This window comes from Trichechus manatus, unplaced genomic scaffold, assembly GCF_000243295.1.
Source record: "Trichechus manatus latirostris isolate Lorelei unplaced genomic scaffold, TriManLat1.0 scaffold00006, whole genome shotgun sequence".
Taxonomy (NCBI): domain Eukaryota; kingdom Metazoa; phylum Chordata; class Mammalia; order Sirenia; family Trichechidae; genus Trichechus; species Trichechus manatus.
The window spans coordinates 25,465,477-25,492,986 of NW_004443942.1; the positions used below are offsets into that span (position 1 = coordinate 25,465,477).

The following is a 27,510-nucleotide window of genomic DNA, read 5'->3' on the forward strand; positions in this document are numbered from 1 at the left end:
GCTTTTGTTTTATTCTTTGACACCTTTTGTTGTTAGTTGCCTTCAAGTTCATTTTCTAGTCACAGTGACCCCATGTGACAGAGTAGAACTTCCCCATAGGGTTTTCTAGGCTGTAATCTTTATGGGAGCAGATCGCTGCGTCTTTCTCCCATGAAACTGTTAGGTGGATTTAAACACCAAGCTTTTGGTTAGTGGCCAAGCATTTAACCATTTTGCTGCCAGGGCTCCTGCTTTGACAGCTAACCCTGCCAAAAAAGAAAAAAAAATTAAGGATAAACCCTCAGATTTTTTGTGTATTTGTTATATGTATATACTGCTATATTTATGATTATGTAAATTATAAAACATACTTTGCAAAAATAAATTAAGAAATGAGGGACTAAATCACGCCTAGAAGTTCCACTTTTTTTTCTGTATTCCAGTGGGTTATCTGGTACACTTCTGGCTTGCATCCCACCATCGAGGCCAGGAAAAGAGAATATTTGCCTCCTTCTCACTCTCATCCAGGGAAACACCTGGACTGATCACTGATTGGTGGGGAGTGTTCACTCACCCCCCCTTAACAGTTACAGCAGTGATGGGCTCCTTTAAGCAGTAGCTCCCACATGTGTAGTTTTGTCAAACATGGTAGATCTACACACATGTCAGAAAAAGCACATGGGATGTGTCTGAAATTCAAATGTTGAGTCCACAATAGACTTGGAGGACTGTTTCCAAGTAGGATTTTATCAGAGTTGCATAGAAACATTTTTGACATACAAAAAAGCAAGTACACCTGTACTAAAGGGCTAGGCTCTCTTGTGTAGTGCCCCTGACTAAGGGGCCATGAATGTGTGTGTTTTGTGTGTGTCCTGGTAAACCGGCAGGTGAGGGGGCATGGTTTTGTATTTGTGCACTGAAGCCCTCTTTTTACTTTATCATCTTGTTCTTGGTTTGGTATCCCTGGGGGTGCCATTTGCATGACCAGCCCTTTCTAAGGTCTCCATTTTCTAGGATTTTGAAGCCTTAACTCCAAACTTGTTGGCCAGGACTGTAGAAACAGTGGAAGGTGGCGGGCTGGTGGTCATCCTCCTACGGACCATGAGTTCACTCAGGCAGTTGTACACGATGACCATGGTAAGTGTCTGTTTTTTAACTTAACTGTGGAGGCTCAAATCACTGTGTGTTTTCATGGCAGGCTACTTTCATGTAAAAACTGCTGTTGGGCAGTCAGCACAGTCTGGGCTGGGAGCTCATTGAGTGCAACTAATCATAAAATCGCTGCAGATAAATCTTGGTGGCCCCGAGCGTGTGTAGGAATCTGCATTTCTCATCTGTTTGCAGGCATTTGCAAATCCTACACCAGTGAGATTCGAATATGATGCAGTTTTTATATGGTTAAAGTTCCTAGAATGAGTATTCTGCAGAGTCACACCAGTGCCTAAATTTGTGTATTGTAAAAAGAGGGACCATGTGCAAACTTCCGCGCTGGCTCTCATCTTAATGGATGATTAAGAAACCTTTGCCAGTTCTACTCCCTGTTTGGCAAGAGAGAACTTTGACTCTGGGAGAAATAGCTTTATCTGAAAGGAGGCGCAACTTTAAGGACGTGGTTAGAGGTCGAGCTATGTCTCCTCTGATGCAGAGCTTGTCTCCTGACTCCATTAGTCCTGTCACGTTTGTTCTCTGAGAAGCGGTTTTTGAGTCATGCCCATTGCCCAGCTGCTTGGCAGTGGTGTTAGAATTGTGTTCAAGATTTCATGAGCTGCGTTTATCTGATGAGATGGTCTTTCCTCAAATCTCAGTGGCTGCTTCCTATCACTACCACTCCTACCGTCACTCACACTCTGGCCTCCTCAGAGTTCCTCAGACATGCCCTGCTTGCTCTCACCTCTGGGCCTCTGACTTGCTGTTCCCACTGGATGTGTCTGATCCTGGTTCCAGCAAATGGCGTTTGGCCAGTTTAGCATAGCGTGGTGTGTAGGAGTGGATTCTGTTTCCAGTAGCATCTCTGACATCTCCTTTATCCCAGGGTTGCTTGACGGAAATCTTCACATTTGGAACCTGAACCTTAGCACTATTTGGACACTAATGGGTATTGTCTTGCTGTTTTTAGGACGTGCATTCAAGATACAGAACTGAGGCCCATCAGGATGTCGTGGGAAGATTTAATGAACGGTAGGTCTCTAGGTTTGCAGCGTACTTCTCAATCCCTTACGATTGTGGGGGAACGATAAAAACAAAAAAACAAACCCGTTCTGACTCATAGTGACCATATAGGACAGGATACAACTGCCCCCATAGGGTTTCCAAGGCTGTAAATCTTTACGGAAGCAGATTGCCACATCTTTCTCCCACAGAGCAGCTGGTGGGTTTGAACCACTGACTTTTCGGTTAGCAGCTGAGCACTTAATCACTGTGCCATCAGAGCTCCTTGGGGGAGCCATAGTGGGAGGAATATTTTTCTCTTGGATCCAACTGAAAGTTTTACATGTGAGGAAGGTTGTACAGGAGTCCAAAGCAGTGGGATTCTTGACAGCAGTAGTAGTTGTGAAACTAGCTGGAAGGGGTGAGATTGAGTGGAAAGTTGGGACCAGAGACCTGGATCCTTCTGTCTTGGTTCTGGCGCTGGCTAGTTTGGTGGCCTTAACCAAGTCACCATACCTCCCTGCTCTTAGCTTGCTCACCTTTCAAACGGGGGATTTGTGTCAATCTCTGCTTCCTGAAGTGTGTTTCACAGAACACTGTTGTTTTAAGAGGGACCTTGTTACAAAAGGGTGTTCTAACCAAATACGTTTGGGAAATGGTGATACTGCTTTCCCTTTATGAAGGTTTTCATTATCCTCTTATAGCTTCTGAAAAGTTTTCCAGCAGCAGGGACCTGTTTAACTGATTGTTTCCCAGTTTTATTTGACCACAGAGCCCTTGTACACCAGTACCTTAAGAAACTGTGGCCTAGATCAGTGGTTCTCAACCAGAGTGATTTTGCCCCCTGGGGACATTTGGCAGTGTCTGGAGAAGTTTTGATTGTCATGACTGGGGCAGTGGAATGGAGGGAGAGGGGTGGGGGATGCTACTGGCATCTAGTAAGTAGAGGCCAGAGATGCTGCTAATCAGCCTGCAATACCCAGCACAGCCTCTTCTCCCACAACAAAGAATTATCTGATCCAAAATGTCAGTAGTTCTGAGGTTGAGAAACCCTGGCCTCAGTGAACCTTAGGGCTTTTTCTAATTTTAATAATCTGACACTTTAACTCAGTAGAATGAGTAGACCAAAGGAGGAGCTGTGTGCTGCTGAATGGAACAGAAGCCTGTGAAAGTAGCCAGTGAGACCCTTTTTTTGCAGTTGTAGGAGGGTGTTTGAATTTTATAGCCAAATACGTCTTTTTCTACAGGCGAGAATGTTTATGTTACATTTCTTAAGGGAGCTTTCCTCTCCCTTTTATTTAATTTTTTTCTTTTTGGGATAGAAGGTAAATCCATTTGTGTATGTGTTTGTTTCCCCATGTGACTGGTGGCCATTTGGTTTGGAGTTCCACATTTAAGGATGGTCTGAGACAGGACCGGGCAGTGTTTCGTTCTGTTGTACACAGGGTCGCTATGAATCGGAACCAACTCAATGGCATCTAACAACAACAACCAAATGAGACACCTTAGTGGTAAAGGGTGAGCCTCGGAGGATGTGGGAAGGGCCAAGAGGCTTAGAGAACGGAGGTGGTTGTGCGTCCTAGGAAGGCTTGTAATCGGTCTCTTGTGAGGAGTCCTTGGTTTTCTTGTTTGCTTTATGAAGCATGTTCATTATAGAGGAGGCTCTGAGTCATCTCTCGCTACTCACACCGGCTTTCTCTGGCTTCTTAGTCATGTGGGGCCAAATGATTTTCTTGAAGAAAAGCAAAAGCGCTTGTTGTGTAGACACTGCTGCCCCTCTTCCTCAACACCTCATTATGGTGGTTTTTTTCCCTCAGGTTTATTCTGTCTCTGGCCTCTTGTAAGAAGTGTCTCGTCATCGATGACCAGCTCAGTATCCTGCCCCTCTCCTCCCACATAGCCAGCATTGAGGCGCTACCTCCGAAGACTCCGGTGAGTCTGTGTCAGGGGCCTGGGAATCTGGGGGAGGCTGTATTTTCTGTGTTGATGTTTCCGTGGCAAATCCTCTGCTCCTCTCTCTCTGGTAGGATGAGAGTCTCGGGCCTTCTGATCTGGAGCTGAAGGAGTTGAAGGAGAGCCTGCAGGACACCCAGCCTGTGGGTGTGCTGGTGGACTGCTGCAAGACCCTAGACCAGGTGAGGGTGGCGGGCAGAAAGCCTCAGAAGCCCAGTGAGGACAAGACTTGGATCCTTCCCGGGGAAAGGGCCCCTTTCTTTTGCTTGCACTCATGCTTGCCCCACAACAGCAGGACTCCTCTGTGTTGTCTGGATTCACAGGAGAATTCCAGGGATGACCTCCACCCCACCCCAACTTAACAGCTCAGGGAGCTGGGGGTCAGGGAGACATGGATTAAGTTTGGAGAGGAAACACCCTCAGCATTTTTCTAAGACAGGGTGATACTCTGGTATTCCTTAATCCCAGACCCATTTTGATGATGTAAAGATACGTATTAAACCCCAGTTGCTTGTGACTTTTACCACAGTGAGAGCTTGAGGCCTCCTGTACTTAGCCCAGTCCTCATGTGAGGCCACGTGTGGTTCCTCTGTGGTGGTCAGTACCTGGTCTTTGGACACAGCAGTAGGCTGGGTGGGAGCTGCCAGGTTGCCTTTCAGTGCTCACCTGAGGTGGCCAGTGCTGGTAAGCTCAGCGTCTCTGGTTCCTGGGCCGTAGTGGGAGCTGACTGGGGATGGCTCAGAGGCCATTGAGGCTGTAGGTATGTTCAGGGTCCTGGTCCAGCTTCATTCAGATGAGTAGCACAGGCCTCTGGGCTCCTGGGCTCTACTCTCATGATGGAAAACAGCTGCATTGACACCTCCCACTTGGGGATGACTCCCAATGGGTTGGTTTCCCTTTTCATCTGGAAACGTAATAATCAGCTACACAGCTCTCAGCTTAGCCAGGCTGCAGGCCCTAGGCTGCTTCAAATTACTTCCTGGTATTCTCTTCATCACCAGAGAAGAGAGGGGTGGGAGAAGAAGGGGAGAGGAACCTATAATACTAGTAGTAGTATTATAAAAGTAATTAATGGCCTGTGGTTTAAAAAAAAAGAAAAAAAAATTAGTAGGTACAAAAGTAAAAAATGGAAAACTGATGTTTCCACTTGGCAGTTCCACTCCCCAGAGGTAACGCTATTAAGTTTACTGTGTATCCTTCTGGATCTTTTTCTATGTCTGTAAATGGATATTTTTTAAATTCGTGAAGAGGTCACACTATATAGGGTGTAAGTGGTCCCCTACTGGACATTTGGGCTGATTCCAGATTTTTCACTGTTATAAACAGTGCTGTTAGGACATTCTTATACAGATACGTCTTTTGATGCATGGGCAGTATGTCTAGCATAAGTTTCCAGGAATTAACTGGATCAGAGAGTGACTGCATTAAAGTGGATGTCCCACCAGTCTGTGGAACCACCAACAGTGTATGAAAAATGCCTTTTTCCCTGCAGCCTTGCCAATGCTGGGTACTGTTAAACTTCTAAACCTTTACCTATCTAGTATGGGAACACAAGATTGTTTTAATTTATGTTTCTTTAAATATCAGAGAGCCAGGTACCCTTTTCATGCAGTTGTTGGCCATCTATATTTTTTGGGTGTGTGAACTAATCTGCTCTTCTGCCCATTTTTTAATTGGGTTGCTTGTCTTTGTTGAATTGACATTTTATTTTAGAAAATTTAGTTCATATTTGGTGTCTTAGTCATCTAGTGCTACTATAACAGAAATACCACAAGTGGATGGTTTTAAGGAAGAGAAGTTTATTTCCTTAGTCAAGTAGGCTAAAAGTCCAAATTCAGGGTGTCAGCTCCAGGGGAAGGCTTTCTCTCTGTCAGCCTTCTCATCAGTGTTCCCCCGGACTAGGAGCTTCTTGGTGCAGGGACCCCGGTCCAAAGGATGCGCTCTGCTCCCGGCACTGCTTTCTTGGTGGTATGAGGTCCCCATGTCTCACTGCTCACTTCTGTCTTTTACATCTCAAGACAGTGCCTCAGGACACAATCCAGTCTTGTAAATTGAGTCCTGCCCTAGTAACACAACTGCCACCCATCCTCCCTCATTAACATCATAGAGGCAGGATTTACAACAGATAGGAAAATCACACAGTACCAGGAATCATGGCCCAGCCAAATGGACACATACATTTTTTGGGGGGACATAATTCAGTCTATGACATTTGGTATCCTTCTGTTAGGTTAGTGAGTTTTTTTCAGTTATATTTTACCAGAGTTTATAATTGCCCTACTCCAAGAAACAAACAATAGGGTGAAACACAGCGTTCCTTTAAGGCCAAGTTAAGACAAGTAGGACCTCGATCCCTTTGAGTGTTTCCATCTAGAGAGACTCTGGCTTCCTGTAGCTTCTTCCTTTCCTTCCCTTCCATCTGCTCTGGCCTGCATCTCTTCATTGTCTTCTGAGTGTCACTGCCTAGGTGAGTGGGGCAACTTAATTTCTTCAGGACCCAACAAGCCAGGCTGGACTATCTGGCTGCCTTCCCATTCTCAAAGGCCTCTTCCCAGGAGGGGAGCACAGCTTGGCCCCTGAGTAGTATTGTGGCTTAGCCTCTCACTTGGCGCCACTGGCATTTGCTTTCCCTTCCAGGTACCAGGCGCTAGGCGCCAGCAGTAAATGAGAGGGGCACACCCTGCCTCCTGGAGCTTACATTCTAGTGGGGTGAGGCAGGCAGTGAATAAAGCAAACAAGTCAATCATGTAGTGTGGTGGGAGGAGGTATATACAGTGGAGAAAAGGAGAAAGCAGCAAAGAGGGATAGGGGAGTCCCAGGATGAGGGTGGGATACTGGCGTTTTAGACAGAGCGGTCAGGGAAGGCTCCACTTTGAAGGTGGTATTTGAGCAGAGACTTGAAGGAGGTGAGGGGACGAGCCATGTGGCTCTCTGGGGAGGGAAGATGTTTCAGGTGGAGGGAACAGCGGACACATAGGCCTGAGGTAGGAGTGTACCTAGTGTTCTCCAGGACTAGCAGGGAGGCTGATGGGGCTGAAGCAGAGTGAGTGGGGGATAGGAGAAGGTGAGGTGGCAGAGAGGGTGGTTGTCAGACAGTATGGGCCGTGTAGGCCACGTAGTGAGAGATGGGTCTGGTGACGGGTTTTATGCTGGTAGTCTCTTCTTAGCACAGCTGCTGGTTTTTAAAGGATCCTTCTGACTATTGTGTTGGGTGTAGACTGTAGCGGAACAAGAGTGGAAGCAGGAAGGCTTATTAAGAGGCTGCTGCAATAACCGACATAAGCCAGGCTGGTGGCTTCGACCTGAGTGGTAGAGGGGGAGATGGTGAGGAATGGTGGTAGGGTTTTGTACGTTTTGAAGGTCATATTAACCTCATTTGCTGACGAATGAGGCGTGGGGATAAAACAGAAGGCTTTTGGCCTAAGCATTTGAACAGAGTTAACTGAGATGGGGAAGGTGGTAGGTGGAGGAGGTTTGGGGGGACATTAGACATTTTAAGTTTGCTGTGTCTATTAGTCATCCATGTGGAGATGTACAGAAAGCAGCTGATGCATATACAAGTCTGGTGTGCGGGAGAAGAGGCCTGGACGGGAGATGGAAATTTGGGGGTTATCAGCATATGTTGGTATTTAAAGCCTTGAGACTGAGATGCAGTCACCAAGGGGTTGGGAAATCCAGTAGCAAGCACTGCTTCCTGGCCTGTAAGAAGCGCCTCCTTTAATTAGCCTTGGCCTCAACCTCACTTCTCCACAGTGACACCGATGAGAAATGGCTGAAACGTGGGCCTTTCTCAGAGCCCACCTAACAGTGTTTCTCTTTGCGTAGGCCAAAGCCGTCCTGAAATTCATTGAGGGGATCTCTGAAAAGACCCTGAGGAGTACCGTTGCGCTCACGGCTGCCCGAGGAAGGGGAAAATCTGCAGCCCTGGGATTGGCCATTGCTGGGGCTGTGGCATTTGGGTAAGCGGGTCCAGTTCCCCACCTTTAGGACCTCTGGACTCTGACGGGGACAGTGTGCAGGGTTAACTGACTGACTGGGCTCACTGTGTGATTTCTCTGGGTCTCAGGTTCCTGCTTGGAAACAGCAACACTGCTTCACCCACCCCACTCTTAGATGTGCACAGATGTGTGTGTACATACACAGACACACACACCAGTGTCTTTGTAATCACTGTTTAGAGATGAATACACACACAAAAGCAAAGAAATGAGATCAAGAAACCTTAAAATTCTCAGAGGATAAGAATGTATACTGTCGGCTTTGCAGACTAAGTATAAATTTGACGTTTTAATGATTTTCATTAATCGAAGACCTTGTTTTCCTCTCAGGAGCTGCCTTTGAGTGTGCTCTTACTCTCTGTTCTTTGCCCTGGACAGATTTACACACCTATTGATAGAGTACGTGCTACTGATTTTGCAGACATAATAATTGACCTTCTATGTGCATTATCTTCTTGGTGCTCCTAATAGCTCTGTGAGCATTTTATAGGTGGATAAACCTAGGCTCAGGGAGCTCCATTGACTTACCCAAGGTCTGCTACAAGTCAGTGCTGGTGGAGCTGGGTGTGTTCTTTGTTCTTTCTACTACTCCAGTGGAGTAGCTACCACTCAGCCTCTTAGCCATTAGTGGTCCTTTACACTCAACATGGATCTGCTGGAGGTTGAGCTGTGGCCTCAGCACCGACTGAGCTCTCTGGCTTCTTGGTTTGCAACCCTCTTGACATAGCTGGTGATGACTGTGAAGCAGTCACTCTTGTAACAGGACCCTGGATTGGTGAGCAGCCTGCTGGCTCTGCAGACTGAGGGAGTTGTCCTCAGCTCCTCTCAGCAGTCTGCTTTCACAGTTGTCACCTGCCAATTGCTGGGACTTGCTGCCTTCAAGTTGACATGTTTTCATTGGTTGGGAATAAAAATATACTTAGGTCTGGAGTTGCTTTACTTTTTCTCCCCAAAAGATACCTTGATTTTATTTCCTGCTGTTACCTCAGGTTATCCCGAGTGAGGGAAGCCAACTTTTATTTTATTTTATTTTTAATTTCTTAAAAATCCTCCTTTTCTTTTGTCTTATAGGTACTCTAATATCTTTGTAACTTCCCCAAGCCCTGACAACCTCCACACTCTGTTTGAATTTGTATTTAAAGGATTTGATGCTCTGCAATATCAGGTAGGACATGAGGATCTTACTTCAATTCAGTGCTGGGTTTAAATCCAGGTGAAGTCTTTAGAGTGCCTGCTTGCTTTCTTAATATTTAGGCTCTAAAGCTTGTCATTGGTTTGACTCTCTCCTCTTCAGGAGCACCTGGATTATGAGATTGTTCAGTCTTTAAATCCTGAATTTAACAAAGCAGTCATCAGAGTGAATGTGTTCCGAGAACACAGGCAGACTATTCAGGTGAGGCTCGCTCTACCACCCTGCGGTGTGGACCCGCGTGTGTCCTGTTGTATTTAAATGGTTCTAAGATGTTTCCCTTAGGAGGCAGCCTGTGTCCTGTGTAAGTGCATGTCCTTTTGAGAGCATTGTTGCTTTCCCATAGACCTGTTCCTGATTGTCAGCCTCTGCTAAAGAAAACCATTCCAGCAAACTAGAAGTGCATGTAGCCAGATTGAAAAGTTGTTCCTCTAAAATCGAATAAGTGGGATTGTGAGTGTGCTGACTAGCTTAAAAAAAAAAAAAAAAGTAAGCATTGTTCTGACATCAGTTCTAGATTTGCTTCGTTACTGCAAATTTTAAAATGGTTTCATCTGCAACTAGAAGAATAACCTCGCCGTTGAGAAGACAAAAACTTTGCAGAATACACTCTGAATTTGTGCTTCAGCCAGTGGCCCATTTTCCTTTTTAAACAGTGCTTTCCTGAAAGCTCTATAAATCTCCAGTGCTGTGTAAGCCTGAATGGTCTGTACTTGTCCAAAGGCTCCATTTGGTTAAATCTGTAACATAGGCGTCAGCGTGACAGGCCTGCAGAAGGGAGTGAGAACCGTTTGCTCTTGGAGTAGGTTCATCGATTATTTTTGGAGTTGGATTGGGTGGGAAGTAGGCCAGGAGAACTTGGCAGTTTCTGCCCTCACACTTTAAACGTGTATGTCCCTGTCAAGGAGTCCAAATTATAAATAACGCTGTGTCTATGCCCTTTACCTTAAGCATCTCCCTCCCCATCCCGGTCTCGTTCTAGAGTCTCTTCATTCTGTACATTTCTTCCCACTTTTGCCTGATTTCCTCAGCTGAAAGTAGGTGTGGGGTTGAGGGCAATGAGAATATGGAGACCTGTTAAAACTCAAGAAAAATATACAAAGCAAAGAAGGAAAACACTTCCCTGAAATGCCCTGGCTCAGCCCTCACTCCTACTTGAATTTGTAATCAAATGCCCTCTCGTATTACCAGAGTCCTTTTGTTTCCAGACCGGAGTTTAAACAGAGAGGAGGTGACCTTACTTTATGAGGCTCCGTTTGTGTCCTTTTGGGGCCTCTTTCTTCTTGCAGGAGATTGAGAAGCAGAAGAATATTAAAGTCTACGATGCCTCCCCTAGAGGGCTGCTCTGTGCTGCTTTTATCAGGCGCTTGTTTAGTTTTTCCCCTTAAGTATCCAAAGATGTGGGGCCCTATTGAGGATGTGTATCCTGCTTCGAGGAATGAGTGGGGCCGCTGCCTCCCTGGCTCATCAACTTCTAGCAAAGCAGTTAAACAATCTTAATTGTAACAAGATATTTCAAATGTACAATAAAGTGCAGGGACCAGTATAACACCAAGTACCCACCACTTAGATTTAAGAAATGTTGACATTTTGCTGTATTTGTTTCATATTTTAAAAACTCATTTAATTTTTGTTTTAAAGAACTGAAGTATCACAGATGCAGTTGAAGTCCCTCTTGTACCCCACCCCATCCCATTCTTTCTGTCTCTCCTCATAGGTAGCTGCCATTTTGAGATTGGTGTGTTTCCTTCCAATCCATGTGTTTATACTTTTACTAAATAATTACGTGTCTGTAAATGGTAACATACTATACTTGCTCTTCTTCAGCTTACCTTTTTTTTTCAAAATTTGTTTTTAAGATTTGTCCAGATTGTAGATCTAGTTGATTGGTTTGTAAACACTACATGAATATACTACAGTTTGTTTATGTATTTTTAGAAGTGGAATTGTTTGGTTTTAGGATATGTAGCTGTCTTAGTCATCTAGTGCTGCTACAACAGAAATACCACAAGTGGTTGGTTTTAACGAAGAGAAGTTTATTTCCTTACAGTAAAGTAGGCTAAAAGTCCAAATTCAAGGTGTCAGCTCCAGGGGAAGGCTTTCTCTCTCTTGGCCTTCTCATCAGTGTTCCCCCAGACTAGGAGCTTCTTGGCGCAGGGACCCCGGTCCAAAGAACGCGCTCTGCTCCCGGCCCTGCTTTCTTGATGGTATGAGGTCCCCCTGTCTCACTGCTCACTTCTGTCTTTTATATCTCAAGAGATAGCCTCAGGACACAATCCAGTCTTGTAGATCAGGTCCTGCCTTACTAACACAACTGCCACCCATCCTCCCTCATTAACATCACAGAGACAGGTTTACAACATACAGGAAAATCACACAGTACCAGGAATCATGGCCCAGCCAAACTGATACACACATTTTTGGGGGGACATAATTCAAACCATGATAGTAGCTTTCCAGCTTTCCTGGATTTTGCCAAATTGCCCTTTGAAGTGTTTGTACTGATTGACCTGGACACCAGCATTTTTTTTGTTTTGTTTTGAGTTTTTGTTTCCCCAAGTCTTCACCAACACCTATTCTGAAGTTGAGAAACATGAGAGAGGATAAAGAAGAGGGAAAGGCAAGGGAGCAACCATCTAGCAACACTAAAGCCAGCCATTGGGCAAGACTTTTTTACATAGTCATGCGTCACTTAACATCCATGGTAGATTCTGTGAAATAGAATGTCATGTGATATGAATGTTGTGTGAGCACCATATTATATATAGGCAGTCCCTGGGTTAAGAATGCCTGACTTACATATAACCTGTAGTTATGAACCAACCCCTATAAAGCCTATTATATTAAAACCTTATGGGAGCCTGCTTCCAGTTGTCCTCATTGCTGCTCCTGCTGCTGGAGCTGCTGGAGGAGGCTGGAGGAGTGGGTAGTGGCAGCAGCAGCCTCTGGGAGCAGAGCAAGAGAAAGTGAGCAAGGAGGGAGCAGGAGCAGCCCAGGACCTGTAGGCTGCTACCACCACCAGCTGCCATCGCCCGCTTGGCCACCTGACAAAGCCCAAGAGCCCATGTATCCCACCTGCTTGTATCCCACTCGTGGTCTAGTGCTGCAAGATTCTGGGTTTAGAGTCTTTAAAACCATTAGTGGGAAATAATAAAAGGAGAGCTGCTTTGCCTTTAAAAAAATAAAAACAAAAAACCTTATGGGACCATGACATATATGCAGTTGGAAGTTGCCCGAACGGACGGCACGTGGCACATGACCGTAATTACCTTATTTTTTTTCTCGAGCAACCCTAAGACAGATATGTCATTCATTGTACAGAAGAAGAATCTGAGGCTGTCTGAGATTAAGTGACCTTTCCAGGGTCACACAATAATTGGTTGAACTCTGATTGACTGTCTGGTGTCTAACTCCCAAGACCATTCCATTTTGCCCTGGCAAGGAAAAATGAAAAAGAGGAATGGAAGAAAGAAGAAATGGGAAGGGGAAGAGAGATGAAAGAGAGTAGCTTTATGATGAGTCACCAGTAATCAGCCATGCCATTAGGTGGCCAAGCTAATGATCTAAAATTTTCCTCCCTGCAGTATATACACCCTGCAGATGCTGTGAAACTGGGCCAGGCTGAACTTGTTGTGATCGATGAAGCAGCTGCCATCCCCCTCCCCCTGGTGAAAAGCCTACTTGGCCCGTACCTCGTTTTCATGGCATCCACCATCAACGGGTGAGGCCCTCTCAGCAGAGCTTTTGACCCCACAGTTGGTTAGTGCCGATTAGGTGGCATGTAATGAATATGGCCTGGGCCTGGGAATCAAGTTGGAGCCTTTCTTTGGGATGGCTTCAATCTCTCCTGGACCTTCTGCAAACAGGAGCCTGCCTCTTCATGATAAATTGTAATTTGCCTCTGGTCTGACGTTAAATGGGCAACATAAGACCGAAAGTTTCATAACCCATGTGACGAATGTCTCTCCTTCTGTCTTTAGGCCATGTTCAAGTTTTTTAAAGTGTGTGATGGCAACAATACCAATGTCTTATATCTTCGAATTACGTGAAAATATAGTGTTGAAGTAACTAATTAGCATAAGAAAGCGGGCTTATAATAGCACAAGAGCTGCTTTTTTGATTTGAAATAATTAGTTCATGTTTGCTACAGAAAATTAGAATAAAAAAATCTAATAAGCAAAAGGAGAAATCTGAGCCAAGGCTCCATGCCACCTTGCCTCATGGGACATGTGCGTGTCTCACTGGGAGTCCACAGATGGGCAAAGCTGTCCTTGGGGAGCAGGAGTCTGGCGTGTCAGCAGGATGAGGAAGGAGGCTCTGTCCCTTCCTGGAGAGTAGATTTGGGACCTAGCGCCTGATTACCTTTGCCTTTACTCCTAGCTATGAGGGCACTGGCCGGTCACTGTCCCTCAAACTAATTCAGCAGCTTCGACAACAGAGTGCCCAGAGCCAGGTCAGCACGACAGCTGAGAACAAGACCACAACGACAGCCAGACTGGCATCAGGTACCCCCTGAGCTCTGAACTGGGCCCTGCCGTTCACAGCAAGTCCCTTCAGACTCTTGCTTGCTGCCCCTAATGACACTGTGGGTGGTACCAAACCGTCCCATCATAAGGCAAAAAGGCTAAGTCCCCAAGAGGTGAAGTAGCTTTTCTTAGAGGGGCTGCAAGCCAGTGTTTGTCACTGTCTCTGGGCATGGATGCATTGACTTAGTGAGATCCCTGTGGGGTTAGTATCATGCTGAACATCCACTAAAACAATCTGAAACTGTTCTGTTCATATTCTTGAGCCATATTTATCTGGGTGCTATGAGACGGAGATAAACTAGAACAGTTTTGCTTGCTGCTTTAGACAATACATATTTAATAATTGTTTCTTATGTGCGTGTGTGGGGGGAACAGCTCGAACACTGCACGAGGTTTCCCTCCAGGAGTCAATCCGATATGCCCCCGGGGATGCAGTGGAGAAGTGGCTCAACGACTTGCTGTGCCTGGACTGTCTCAACATTACTCGGATCGTCTCAGGCTGCCCTTTGCCTGAAGCCTGTGAGCTGTATCCTCTGGGTCTCCCTTGCCCTGTGGAAGGGAGAGGAGCGATGAAGGCATTAAACAAAAGGGGTTTGGCCTTTGTGCCGTAGGATGCTGCTCTAGGGAAAGGCGAGAGTTGAACCTTCTCAGTTTCCCTTTTCTTCCCACCCCAGTGTCGTGTTTTGCTTAGGACACTGTGCTCCTCTTCCAAAGCTGTGGGAAACCCACACATCCTGGTGACCACTGGAAATACTGTGTCCTGTTTTGAGATTTCTCTGGTTTGTTTTGGTTGCTTAACTCCAGACCCAGCTACTTTGTTAATAGAGATACCCTCTTTTGCTACCACAAGGCCTCTGAAATTTTCCTCCAACGGCTTATGGCCCTCTACGTGGCTTCTCACTACAAGGTAACTGCAACTCGCCCATGGGTGAACTTTAGCAGTGAACTTCCGTATTTGGCAGTCCCCTTTCACTTGCTTTCACATTTTTCATTACTGGGACTTTCATTACTGGGTTGGGACTTGAAGACTGTGACTATGGCACGGGCCAGTGACCTGGCTGGAGGGGTTACATTTCTCATTGTTGAGGCTTGTCTGGGTCTTCTGGCTTTGCATGCAGAGCGAGGAACTCCTGCATGTGGTTCTGTGCATGTTGGCTGTAGAGAGTGGGAAGCTTTGCCCATTTTAAAAGGTGTACTTGCATTTCTTGCCTGTCCACTAAACCAATAGGCTGAGATATTATAGCCATCATAACCCTGTGATGCTGCGTGGCCTGAGACCAGCTTTGTGCCTTGGGGTCCTTTCTAAAGAACAATGAGTTTGATGATTTAGAGTATCTAAAACTCTTAAAAACCAAAGGGCATGTTGGAAAGGGTACTTTTTGAGTGTTCAAGTAGTATTTTAATGAATAGCCTTTAATGGGTGGCTGAGGAGTTGGTATTAGAAGTGGTGACAGCTTTTCCTGAAATAGCAGTCTCTTATCTGGACAAAGTTCCATTCCCAGCTGTGAAACGAGCAGTGCTAAGTAAGACATTCTCTTCTGCCACTCTGCAGCCTCAGCACCGTGGTGAGAGGACAATAACATTTGAGGCTAAGTCCCACTTAAGCAAGTATGAAGAGTCTCAGGCTTGCCAAGGTAGTAGAAAGACGCTTTGCTGGGCTCCAGCTCATCACTTGGTTTCGGGGAAGGAGGTCCTCCAGGCATCGGATGAGTCTCGATCCAGCCACTTGTGTCATCCAAAGGGCGAGAGAAGGTTCTCACTGACCGGTGTTTGTGCCCCACAGAATTCTCCCAATGACCTCCAGATGCTTTCGGATGCACCTGCCCACCACCTCTTCTGCCTTCTGCCTCCTGTGCCCCCCACCCAGAATGCCCTGCCAGAGGTGCTGGCCGTCGTCCAGGTACGGAAGCAGGGCCTCCTTGTGGCATTGATTTTGGGACCCACTTACGCGTAAAGGGTTAGTGACTGTAACCACAGGGTGGGACGGGCAGCTGTCAATTCCTAGTCTGAAGCCAAGTGGCTGGGAATATTGAGGCAGGTAATTAGGGTGCATTGAAAGAAACCACCACCAACAGAAACCCAAAGGCCCACTGTTTGTTCATGTAAAATTCAGAACTGGCCACTCTTATTTTTGACTTAACAGCTCTTCCCACAAACAGAACTTTTTTATGTGTTTGTTTTCCTCCCTTTATTACAAAAGCAATACATGGTTATTGTGAAGTTAGAAGATAATAGTTTAGAAAAAACAATTTTTTAACACCTGGAACCTACTTCAAAGTATAATCGCACATGTATTTATGTGTTTCTTTATTGTTTTTGTTTTTTATAAATATGGGAGCATAGTGTTTGGTAATCTGCTTTTTTTAAAAAAAAACTGTGTATCATATATTTATCATCTACATAGTTTTGAAAGGCTGCATGGTGTTTGATTATATGCTTGTACCATAAATTGTTTGACCCCTCCCCTATTGGACATGCCAGTTACTGTGAATCTCTGTGCAGAGCTGTGTGAGCCTGCCTTCGTCTCACTTGGATACAGAGGCACAATGTAGGTTTTCACACTTTGGGCAGGGAGGATGGCAGTGTTCTGCCTTGTTAGTAACCAGTGGTCAGGATGCCCACGGGACCTAGTAATGGGACTTCTGCTGGAAGTGGAGGAGTCATTTACAGGGTTAAGCCTGAACAGTGATGGAAACAGCCATCTAGTCAGAGAAAAACCAAAACGGGAGCAGAATCTGCTCTGGAGCTGCCTTAGGGTATACATTGCCCTGCTTCCCCCACAGGTGTGCCTTGAGGGGGAGATTTCCCGCCAGTCCATCTTGAACAGTTTGTCTAGAGGCAAGAAGGCTTCTGGGGACCTGATCCCATGGACAGTGTCAGAACAGGTGATGCTGTTTCCCTGGCATGCCTGAGTGAGTGGAGCTGGTGGTATCAGAGGACGCTTTGTGGTGCTAAGTTACTGGCTTATGTCTCCCTCACAGTTCCAAGATCCAGACTTCGGTGGTCTTTCTGGTGGAAGGGTCGTTCGGATTGCTGTTCACCCAGACTATCAAGGGGTAATGTGTCCTCACGTCCCTTGAACTTGGCATGCCGTCGTTAGCTGCCACCATCATGCTGTCAGGTCTTGGGGGCAGGCACACTTGGTTGTCTGCCCAGGAAGCCTGTTGAGGAGCAAGCTGAGCTCCAGGCACTTGTCTGCTGTGGAGAATTTGGGCGGGGGTGGGGTGGGCGGGTGGACAGGATGACAGTATAGGCTCACTCTTCCTTTTGTGAGAACAGGACTTGCAAACCAGATCTACTTTCCATAATTACCTTGTATGACTTGGAAATCCTCATTGAGGAGTTAGCTGTAGAAACTTGAGCTCCCTCTTTGGGGCTTGCTGATAGATGAACCAGAAAGCGTGGCCAGCCATCCTTGCCCTCGAGTGGCAAATAGGCTCTTCTTGCTGGGCTAGACAAGCCTAAGAGCTGGGGTCCCCCTACTTCCCATCTTACAGGTCTCTGCTTTGACATCATTGAGGGATTTCATTGGTTCTGTTTGCCAAGTGCGGTTTGACATGGAGTGAAGGCTTTCTAGAAGCAATCTAAGGGAGTAGAAACGGCTTAGACAGACTAAGGGCATCTCTCTTCCTTTGCTTCTCTCCGTGTTTGCTGATAGATGGGCTATGGCAGTCGAGCTCTGCAGCTGCTGCAGATGTACTATGAAGGCAAATTCCCTTGTCTTGAGGAAAAGGTCGTTGAGACATCACAAGAAATTCGCACCATAAGTAGTGAGGTAAGTGTCTTTTGGCAAAACTCGTGTTTCCTGGTTCTTGGGAGGCTAATTCTATGTCTTCAGGAGCATCAGAAAGAACTGTCCAGTGGTGTGGGACCTCTGAGTGGTAGCCGATATCCTCCCATTCTGGGGAAGCTGTGCTTTTTCTAGCCTAACACATAAGTTGAGATCCCTAGATCTGAAAGTGCCACCCCAGATCAGCATCATCAGCATCGCCTGGAAACTTGTTAAAAATTGAAGTTCCTGAACCTCATCCATCAGAAACTCCTGGGTGGGGCCCAGCAGTCTGTATTAACAAGCCCGAATCTGAAAGCCGCTGCTCCACAGTTGCCCCCTATTTCAGTCAGAGGCCCAGACTAAGGGCAGTTCTGTCATTAGTAGTGGGTTCTTTCCTGGCTGGGAATGGTGAGCACCAGCACCTGTGACAGTTGGGCAGCTTTTCACATCCATTCTTTTGTTTGATATTCACAATGTGCCTGTTTGGGAGAGAGGAAGGGGCTTTTATTTAAGTTCAGGCTCAGAGGTTTGCCTCTTTGTAAATCTGTTAAGCTTTTCTAGGCTGTGTGGCCATTTTCCTGCATTGTAGAGTCGGAGCAACGTCATTTCATACATGTTTAGGTGTTTGATATTTTTGCAATGGCCGCTTGATTCACATTTTTGTTTTTGTTGTTGATTTGTGACTTGGGAGACCCATGTGTTACAGAATAGAACTGCCCGATAGGGTTTTCTGCTGTAATCTTTACAGAAGCAGATCACCAGGCCTGTTTCTTCCATGGTACCACTGGGTGGGTTTGACCTGCCAACATTTTGGTTACCAGCTGAGTGCAAACTGTTTGTGCCACCCAGGGACCTTGACTCACATTTTTAAAAACACAGGAACAAACCAAGGAACTGCTGGGGTTTTATTGTGTTTAGTTCAGAGCCTGGTGTGGCAAGAGTGCTTGAGGTTGTTCCTAAGCATCCTCTCCCTCTGCTGAGTGGACTCTGTTCTCTCCCTGGCGCCTCCTAGGCTGTCAGCTTGTTGGAAGAGGTCATCACTCCGCGGAAGGACCTGCCTCCCTTACTCCTCAAGTTGAATGAGAGGCCTGCTGAGCGCCTGGACTACCTGGGTGTTTCCTATGGCATGACCCCCAGGCTCCTCAAGTAAGTGCTTGCTAGCCCTTCTGCCCCCTCCTTCACCCGCTTGGCGTTGGTGTCCTGAAAAAGAAGAGCTCTGTGACCTGTGTGTGGGGCTCCCTTTCCAGTTGGTGTCTCTGTCAGCTGTCTGTTGACTCCCTGCTCCTCCTGGACCTTGTCGCCTTTTCCTGTCAGCCCCTCCCAAACATACACGGTAATCTACTCTGTTTGCATCTTTGCAGATTCTGGAAACGAGCTGGATTTGTTCCTGTGTATCTGAGACAGACCCCGGTGAGTGAGGCGTCTGGCAGAGGAGGGGTTTGCAGTTATGGTTAGTGATAGGTCTGTCCTTACATGGAGCCCTGGTGCCTCTCTCCTGCACTGCTCTGAGCAAATGTGGCCCCTGCACCTCTGAAGAGGCTTATTCTGATGGACACCCAAACACTCATGCTCACTGAGAGACCACGTGACCACACATTTATTCCACAACTGCAGTGCGTGCCTGGTGTGTATGGGCTTTGTGCTTCCTTCCAAGGTGACAAGGTGCACGTGCACTTACTTGTTCATTAGATTCTGGAATCTTGGGACCTGGAGGCTTTCCCGGAATATGTAAAAAGGTAGATTTGGGCAAGGACGGCAGCTGTGCAGACTGGTTAATATCTGAAGGAGGGATGTAAATATGTGGATGACAGATCCACAGAGGATTATTGAAGGAAAGTAAGAGTTATGTGACTCGGTTCATTAAAAAAATATTTAGCACCTGCAGTGAATCAGGCAGTGGGCAAGATAAGCTGTGAAGCTTATTTTCTAATGGATGGAAATACACAGCAAAGAGGTGAACAAATAAATTTTCAGATAGCGGTATGTGCCATGAATAAAAAACATGAAAATTATAATAAGAAGATCAAGTTTCTGAGGGGGTGACCCTTCAAACCACAACTTGAATTATCAGAATGAACCAGCCGTGTGACAGTTTTGGGGAAAAGAGCATTTCCAGGCAGAGGGGGCAGCATGTGTGAGGACCTGAGGTGGAAATGAACTTGGTGAACTGAAGGGAGCAAAAGGCCATTGCGGGGAGAGTCCTTCAGGGGGAGAGTGGTGGTTCATGGCAGGGGCAGAGAGGTGTAGGTTAGGATGCAGATGAGAAACCCCGTGGCTGCATTGTGGCACAAGAATGGTGGCAGAGACACCAGTGGGGCGATGGGTGAGAAAAGACAGTGGTTTGGGCTGGGATGGAAGGAGAGGGGATGGAGAGAAGTAGCTGGAGCCAGGATACATGTTGGCTCCTTCCGTGGGTCCAGGGCAAAAGTCCTGCCCTGAAGATGGGAGCAGCAATGCAGCATTTCTGTGGCACCTCTAAGGAAGCTGCAGGATGTCTGAAGTGGGTCAGTGAGAGTGTGAAGGTGAGGGCTCTTCTGTGAAGGGCGCATTTCCCGCCAGGGGAGGAGAGGCTGCGGAGCCTGAGCCTGCCTTCTTGGCGCGCTTGCCCTTTCCCAGTGAGTGAGCTTTCACAAAAGGGTTCTTGGTGCCAGTCAGGAATGTGTGTTTCCCAGAACGACCTGACCGGAGAACACTCCTGCATCATGCTGAAGACGCTGACCGAAGAGGACGAGACTGACCAGGGAGCCTGGCTCTTGGCCTTTTGGAAAGGTGACCAAGGAGTGGGGGAAGCATGGTGATGGGCGTGGTCTCCAGGTCTCTAACTCTGCGTGGTTTTACCCACAGATTTCCGAAGGCGGTTCCTGGCCTTGCTCTCTTACCAGTTCAGCACCTTCTCTCCTCCGCTGGCTCTGAACATCATTCAGAACAAGAACATGGGGAAACCAGCCCAGCCAGGTGAGCTGGTTGGGCATCGAGGTAGAGGCCTTGGTGGTGGCTTGGTTGTGTGAAAGGCAGGCCTGGTGTTCTAGGCAGAGTGCTGGGCCTGGTTCTGGTCCTGCTCCTTCACTGACCACATCCTGCTCATCAGGCGCCTGCAGTGGCTCAGGCCTGGCCCGAGGTGTGCTGTCACACGCATCACCTCTTGTCTTCATGACAAGTCTTTGAGATGTGATTTGAGTTCAGAGATGTTAAGTAAGTTCAAATAGATCGTTAATTTTGGAACCTAATTTAAACCCTGTGGTCTCAGGTGACTCACTGAATCTCTGAGGCTCGGTTTCCTCATCTCTGAAACTGTAGTAAGAACATGCTGCCAGCTTTCTGTGGCCAACACGAGGAAGTGGTTTGGGTATATACGTTTGTGTTTGACTGTTTAAGTACAAACAGATGTGTTAGGGATTATTAGTATTAACAATGTGGGTTTCTTTCTGTTGCTCTGTGTGTGTGTATATGTATTTTTCCAGTTACATTTTGATGGGAAAATCTGTGATTTTCTAGCTATGTAGAGCATGCACAGTTTCTGTGAAGCTGTGTCCTGAGGAGAAGCAGCATAGTGGGCAAAGAGTTGTTGTGTTCCTCTGACCCTGGAGCACAGGGATTCTCTCCTTGGTCTGATGTGTTGTTGTGAGAGCTCTGAGCAAGTGTCACATGCCAACTGTCCCCCTCCCTGTGTGCCCAGAGCTGCCTTCTCCTTTGGCAGGGAAAGGGGTGGTGGGCTGCCGGGGCAGGGTTGTTACATCGCTGGGCAGGCTCTCAGATGGCTCTGATGCTGCCCTCTTTTGGCCGAACGCCCTGTGGAGGGGCAGTTTTTAAGGTGCTGTCTCGGGAGCTGTTGTGTGCACTATCTTATGCGTCCTGTCAGACCCCGGGGGTGTCGTGTTAACCTGTGTTGTGTGTCTAGCCCTAAGGCGGGAGGAGCTGGAAGCGCTCTTCCTCCCCTACGACCTGAAGAGGCTGGAGATGTATTCACGGAACATGGTGGACTATCATCTCATCATGGACATGATCCCAGCCATCTCCCGGATGTACTTCCTGAACCAGCTGGGGGACCTGTCCCTGTCTGCTGCCCAGGCGGTAGGTTACCTGGTGCTCATGTGGAGGAGTAGAGAAGCTGGTGTTTGTGGAGCTAGTGTTGGTTGCATTAGGTGCTTTTTCATAATTTTGTGCTGTGTGTTTAATTCCTAACAGTTGTGGTAGGTGGGTAGTGGTCTCCCCATTTTACAGATGAGGAAACCTGGGCTCAGAAGTCGAGTAATATGCCCAGTCACACGTTGGTGAGTGGGAGAGCTGCAGCTTGAGTCCATGTTCTTTCCACCCTACCACATTGCATTGATACTTACTCTGATCCTTTAGCAGAAGGTCAGAAATACCTTGAACTCTTAATGTTGTATGAAGCAGGTATTTGCCAGGATAGGAGAAGTTAGTTTGTGTGTCTCAGGAAGTGGGATAAAAACTAAGGTTCCAAAATAGGCAGTGCCAGTTTATGTTGTGTACCAGATACCTGTGGTCAAAAGAGAATAACTGGTTCTGGGCACCACTTTATGGGGGAGGCCTGTCCTGGCAGCCACTGCAGCAAGTTCTCATCCTCCAGGCCCTTCTGTTGGGGATTGGCCTGCAGCATAAGTCTGTGGACCAGCTGGAAAAGGAGATTGACCTGCCATCGGTCCAGCTGATGGGACTTTTCAACCGGATCATCCGCAAAGTCGTGAAGGTAACTCCTGCCTGAGGGCAGGGTCTTGGTCTGTTTTAAATAATACAATAAACTCCTGCTCTCGAGATGAACAAATGTTAACATTTGGCCATACTTGCTTCAGATCTTCACACACGATCACATCCCCCCTAAAAAGGGGACTTCACCTGTATCTGTAATGTTCTGTGTTCCCTTCCAGAGGCCCCCATTGTTAGGAATTTGATATAGGTCCAGTCTGTATGTTTATTCTTTTACTATGAGTGTATGCACTCCTGGATGATATGGAGCATTGCTTTGTGTATTTAGAATGCACACTTCCTTTAAGACACTAAATGACTCGGCAAGGAGTAACTGGGCCCCTGCTGCTCATTCATCTTCTGCTTCTTGGCCCGTCTTTTGTAGCTCTTCAGTGAAGTGCAGGAAAAGGCCATTGAGGAGCAGATGGTGGCTGTGAAGGATGTGGTTATGGAGCCGACAATGAAGACGCTGAGTGAAGACCTGGTACGTTCCTGCTGCAGGCTTCGAGAGTCTCAGCAGGCCCCTCAGTTGGTTCTGGCTTGTGAATGCAGCCTGTCCTCTGCATGGATGGAGCTGAGTGGTGTTCATGGGTCTGAGTGAGCATCATTCTGCTGAGACATCACTGCATGGTTTCTGTGTCCCCTGCCCTGTGTGGCTCGGGCACACTCATGGTCCCCACTGAATGTGTGTGAGTGCAGGCACCCCGGCATCTACTGCTGTCAGCATTCTGTTTGTCCTTTAGACTTTTCCAAGTGTACCTTTTATATGCTTATATACCTTAAAACAGTTAGAGCTGTCTATAATGATTTTGATAGAGTTCCTGGGTGGCGCAAATGGTTAAACCCTCAGCTACTAAATGAGATGTTGGCAGTTTGAATCCATCCAGAAGTACCCTGGAAGAAAGGCCTGGTGATCTTCCAAAAGTTCACAGCCATTGAAAACCTTATGGAACACAGTTCTACTCTGACACATGGGGTCACCATGAGTCGGAATCAACTCGATGGCAGCTGGTTTGATTTATAATGGTTTTGAGGCTAAACTGAAGAGAAGGGAATGTTTTATTGTCATTGCTGTACTCCCCACCACCACTTTTTTCTGTGTTTTGGTTCACTGTTTGACTTACTCTGTCAATGGGGTCCTTGACCATAGGATGAAGCAGCAAAGGAGTTCCAGGAGAAACATAAGAAAGAAGTAGGAAAGCTGAAGAACATGGACCTCTCTCAGTAAGGCCCCTTCCCTCCCGCTGCTCTGCCTTGGCTTCAGCATCTGTCTGCAGCTTTCTTCTAACCCACATCCTGGGTTTTCTGGAAGCTGTGTTTCATCGGCTTGATTTTAGAAGCACTAACAGCTAAAAACTTCCTAGTTTACTAATTGCATAATTTTGGAGGACTTGGTTTCCCCAGAATTGGAACGATCAACTCTGCCACTTTGATTTTCAAATTGTGTTCCCAAGATCACTAGGGTTCCACTTCCAGGCCTCAGGGGTCCCTCGGGGAAGGGGGTGATGATCGAATGGGCACCCACTTTTAATGGTCACAAATAGGCTCAACAGCAAGGGGTTTGGTTTTGGCTTTTCTGTATTTGGCTTTTGCATGTGAATTTGTTTGAAGAAAGGATTCTACTGCCAAAAAATACAAAAAAACAAAACCCTGGCTCTGGACTGTCTTTGTCCCCCTGGCCCCCATCGGTTGATGTGAATAATATCTCCAGAATGAGTGGCCTCTGAGCCTCTTTCAGTGGATCATTAGTGATGGCTGTTGTTGGACAGGTGAGGTGGAGGTGTCTGAGGAGGCCCCTGGTTGGGGCAGTGAGTTCTATTGTCTGCCCTCAGCTTTGCAGTTTTAAAATCTTGCCTTACCAGAGCCGCTAGATCGAAAAGAGGCAGGATGGGGGCATGATTGAGGGAGCATGTGGGCAGATGCCTGGAGGTGGGCATGAGCAAGGAGATTGGCGGGGGGAGGGAAGTGGCTGAAGGCTGCTTTGGTTAATGCCTCTGTGCACAACTGTCCTGTCACTTACCCTGCTGGCTGTCCTGGTAGACCCTCCTCGCTCCTGTGAAGTTTCTGTCCTGTGACCTAGAGCTAAGCCGCACATCTCTCAGCCCCTCCACCAGCCTGTGTCCCTTCTCTCTGCTCATCAAACGGTGACACAGCTCAGCCAGGCTTTCATGGCAGGAAGTGTCTGATAAGAATGTTGTTAAGTCTTGTTTATTTTAGACAGTCCCCTCTTCTTTCATGTGGGCTTTTATGTTTCCTTTCTTTTTTTAGATACATAATCCGTGGGGATGACGAAGAGTGGAATGAAGTTTTGAACAAAGCTGGGCAGAATGCCTCCATTGTCAGCCTGAAGAGGTGAGGGCCTCAAGTCTACCGTAATTCTGACAGGAGGAGGCCTTCCGGCTTCTCTGAGGCAACTTTGCTAGGAAGTAGGAGGGTGGAGTAAAAGTTTTGAAAGAAAAGTCAGGGTCTCTTCCTTTTAGGGTCCCCTTCTGTCTGCTTTTGCAGCATGTCTCCCACAGGTCAGGCAGGACCATTACTTAGGCCTGGACCTCTGCATTTCGCATACTCACCAGATGTGCAGGCCTGAGGGTCTGTCAGCGAGACAGTTTTGAGAGAATTGTCCAGGAGCTACCATTTACTGAGCACGTCCCTGTGTACCTACCGTGCACTGTTCCATTGCCCTCAGAACAGTACTGAGAGGTGGCTCTTTGCTGCCATCACTGCTTTGAAGATGAAGTAACCAAGGCTGTAAGGGGTTAAGTGATTTTTCCGGGGATCAGCCAGCCAGTAAGAGGCAGAGCCAGAATCGAGACCTAGGCTTGTCCAAGTTAAAGCCCATTGTTTTACACTGTCCTTCCTCTAAGCCAGCAGTTCTCAACTTTTTTGCTCTTAGAGGTCCTTTATACTCTTAAAAATTGTTAAGGATGCCAACAAGCTTTAGTTTATGTGGGTTATATCTATTTACATTTTCCAGATTAGAAATTAAAAATTGAGAAATATGAAAATATTTATGCATTCAGAATTAACAATGATAGACTTGTGGCTTTTTGTTGTTCGTAAAAATTTTAGTGAGAAGAGTGGCGTTGTTTTAGTTACATACTTGCGAATCCCTTTAATGTCTGGCTTCATCAAAGGCTGTTGGATTCGCACGCCTGCTCTGCACTCAGTCGCCTGTGTCATCACTCATCTCGTAGCCTCTGGGACTCTGCACATCTATGAGAGAATGGAATTTTAAAAGGCAATAATGTCTTAGTATTATGAAGATAGTTCTGACCTTGCAGACCTCCTGAAAAGGTCTTGGGCACCCCCAGAAGCCCCCTCTCTGAAAACTTTCACTTAAGCTTTTTATTTGCAGAGAGGTGAATTTATGGATCAGAATGGTTCATTGAAGCGTCCCCTGGAGGGAGGCTTTTGGGCCCCTGGAGCTGAGGCTTCCATAGCTGTTTGGGGGATTTGGTGGGTAGGGTGAGTTCTTAGCATTGTCATAGTTACTGACAGGGTCTCCTTAGGAGTTTATTGGAAAGAAGAAATTTTGTGACTGTAGGAACCACACAGATATTCTCTTCTATACTCCTGTGAGCCACTGCAGTATGTTGAAAGTTCTAGCCTTGGTGCCTGCCTCGTGTCATGGATGCTCTCTGAAGTGGTGCAAAGGGCCATTGTCAGTGTGCCCTAATTTGTGGTTTGGAGACTGGTAAATGCAGTACAGGGCCATGGTGGCTACGATCTTGAACGTGGTTGCTTTGACTGGTGTGGAGATGGCCCAGTTCCCCGCTCTCCAGAGCTTGGCCTCTCCAGCCATTCGTTTGACCATTGCTGCCAGTGAGGAGCCTCCTGAATGGAAACCAGTGTGTGTGGTAGTTGCTGCACGTGAAGGCAGTGAGTAAATGTGCAAGTTTGCCGTTTTTAAGGCAAAAGCACTGGTATCTGTCATTCTTTGAGGCCTTGTTTTTTTCTGAGAGGTTACTTCATTCATGGGATGTTGATCGTCTCTGGACTGAACTGTTCACCCTCTCCTCGTAGGGAGGTATTTTTTCCCAGAGCAAGAGACCATTGGAGAGAATCTTTAACCTCTAAGGGGGAAAGGAATGTGGCCCTGTGCTGAGAGATTCCTGTGCTAATGTATCAACAAGGAATCCAATGGCCAACTGAAATGTGTAACCTGAGTTACTCTTCCTCTGGGTTTCTTTTAATCATTTAGGAAAAATAATAAAAACAGCAGCACATCAGAAAGCATTACAAGGTTTTCCTTGGCATCTCATGCTTTGTATAAGGTGCTGTCTTCAGGGTCATTGGGATAATCTGTCTGGTTTCCAGGGTAACCCTGAGTGGTGAGAGTGGTGGAAGGGACTCTTCGTGATGCCTCAGGTTTTTCTTGAGGTCTTGAGCGAGGGGAATGTATAGTACCTCGAAGAGAACTCAGATTTCAGGTGTAAGATAGAGATTTGTTCCTCCACAGACTCAGAGGTGGGTGAGGGCAGGAACTGGATGTGTGTGGTGTATCCCTGGCACCCAGCACAATGCTTGGCACCTAATAGGTGTGCAGATGACATTTATGTCTGGTTCAGATCCTCCATCAAGTTGTAAGTGTTGGAAATACTGACTTTTTCAGACAAAGCAAAGCAGTCTGAAAGATGTTTCAGATCTATGCATGTTTCATTCTTTTCTTTCTACTCCGTTTTTTTTCTCCAGTGACAAGAAAAGGAAGTTGGAAGCCAAACAAGAACCCAAACAGAAGAAAAAGTTGAAGAAAAACAGAGATATGAAGAACAAAAAAGATACGAAACTGAAGCGGAGGAAATAGCAGAGATAAATGTGGACCTCAGTTGGCGTACTCCTAAGGAGATAGCCTGGCTTCCTGAACCGTCCCTGGCTGGACTGGGTGGTGGCCTGATGGTTCAGAGCAGCCAGGGCTCCCCTCAAACCAGGAAGCCGGCCATGAATTCAGTCTATGGGCACATCCTTGGGTGGGCCGAGCTCAGCTTAAAGCTAAGTCACTCCCATGGGGAGGGGTCTGCTCAGGACTCAGTGGGTTGGGCAGACCCCTCTGGCACTACCAAGGATCCATCTCTCCTCTCCTACCATTGGCACCATTAGTTCATATTTTGCTCCAGACCCAACTTTTCTGGCTCGTTTCCACACGTGTGGAAACCACGCCAACCATTGTCCCTCTTCATGCCCTTAAGTACACAGCTTTCTGGTGAAGCTCGGGGCTGCTGCTGGACCGTTGGGTCTCTTGTC

General features: G+C 46.9%; 1 protein-coding gene across 1 annotated transcript in view; it reads left to right on the plus strand.

Moving 5' to 3' along the window:
• NAT10 (N-acetyltransferase 10) overlaps nt 1-27,073 on the plus strand; it is a 34,307-nt gene extending 7,234 nt beyond the window's left edge. Inside the window, exons 5-29 of the mRNA XM_004369781.1 lie at nt 994-1,116; nt 2,096-2,157; nt 3,945-4,059; nt 4,155-4,262; nt 7,906-8,039; nt 9,150-9,243; nt 9,373-9,471; nt 12,852-12,988; nt 13,648-13,772; nt 14,169-14,319; nt 14,604-14,700; nt 15,577-15,693; nt 16,577-16,678; nt 16,775-16,849; nt 17,452-17,568; nt 18,578-18,711; nt 18,927-18,975; nt 20,238-20,334; nt 20,410-20,520; nt 21,464-21,636; nt 22,154-22,273; nt 22,655-22,753; nt 23,420-23,493; nt 24,538-24,621; nt 26,962-27,073. Of these exons, the coding sequence (XP_004369838.1) occupies nt 994-1,116; nt 2,096-2,157; nt 3,945-4,059; nt 4,155-4,262; nt 7,906-8,039; nt 9,150-9,243; nt 9,373-9,471; nt 12,852-12,988; nt 13,648-13,772; nt 14,169-14,319; nt 14,604-14,700; nt 15,577-15,693; nt 16,577-16,678; nt 16,775-16,849; nt 17,452-17,568; nt 18,578-18,711; nt 18,927-18,975; nt 20,238-20,334; nt 20,410-20,520; nt 21,464-21,636; nt 22,154-22,273; nt 22,655-22,753; nt 23,420-23,493; nt 24,538-24,621; nt 26,962-27,073 (2,709 nt within the window). The remainder of the gene's footprint in view (nt 1-993; nt 1,117-2,095; nt 2,158-3,944; nt 4,060-4,154; nt 4,263-7,905; nt 8,040-9,149; nt 9,244-9,372; nt 9,472-12,851; nt 12,989-13,647; nt 13,773-14,168; nt 14,320-14,603; nt 14,701-15,576; nt 15,694-16,576; nt 16,679-16,774; nt 16,850-17,451; nt 17,569-18,577; nt 18,712-18,926; nt 18,976-20,237; nt 20,335-20,409; nt 20,521-21,463; nt 21,637-22,153; nt 22,274-22,654; nt 22,754-23,419; nt 23,494-24,537; nt 24,622-26,961) is intronic.
• The last annotated feature ends 437 nt before the right edge of the window (nt 27,074-27,510 follow it).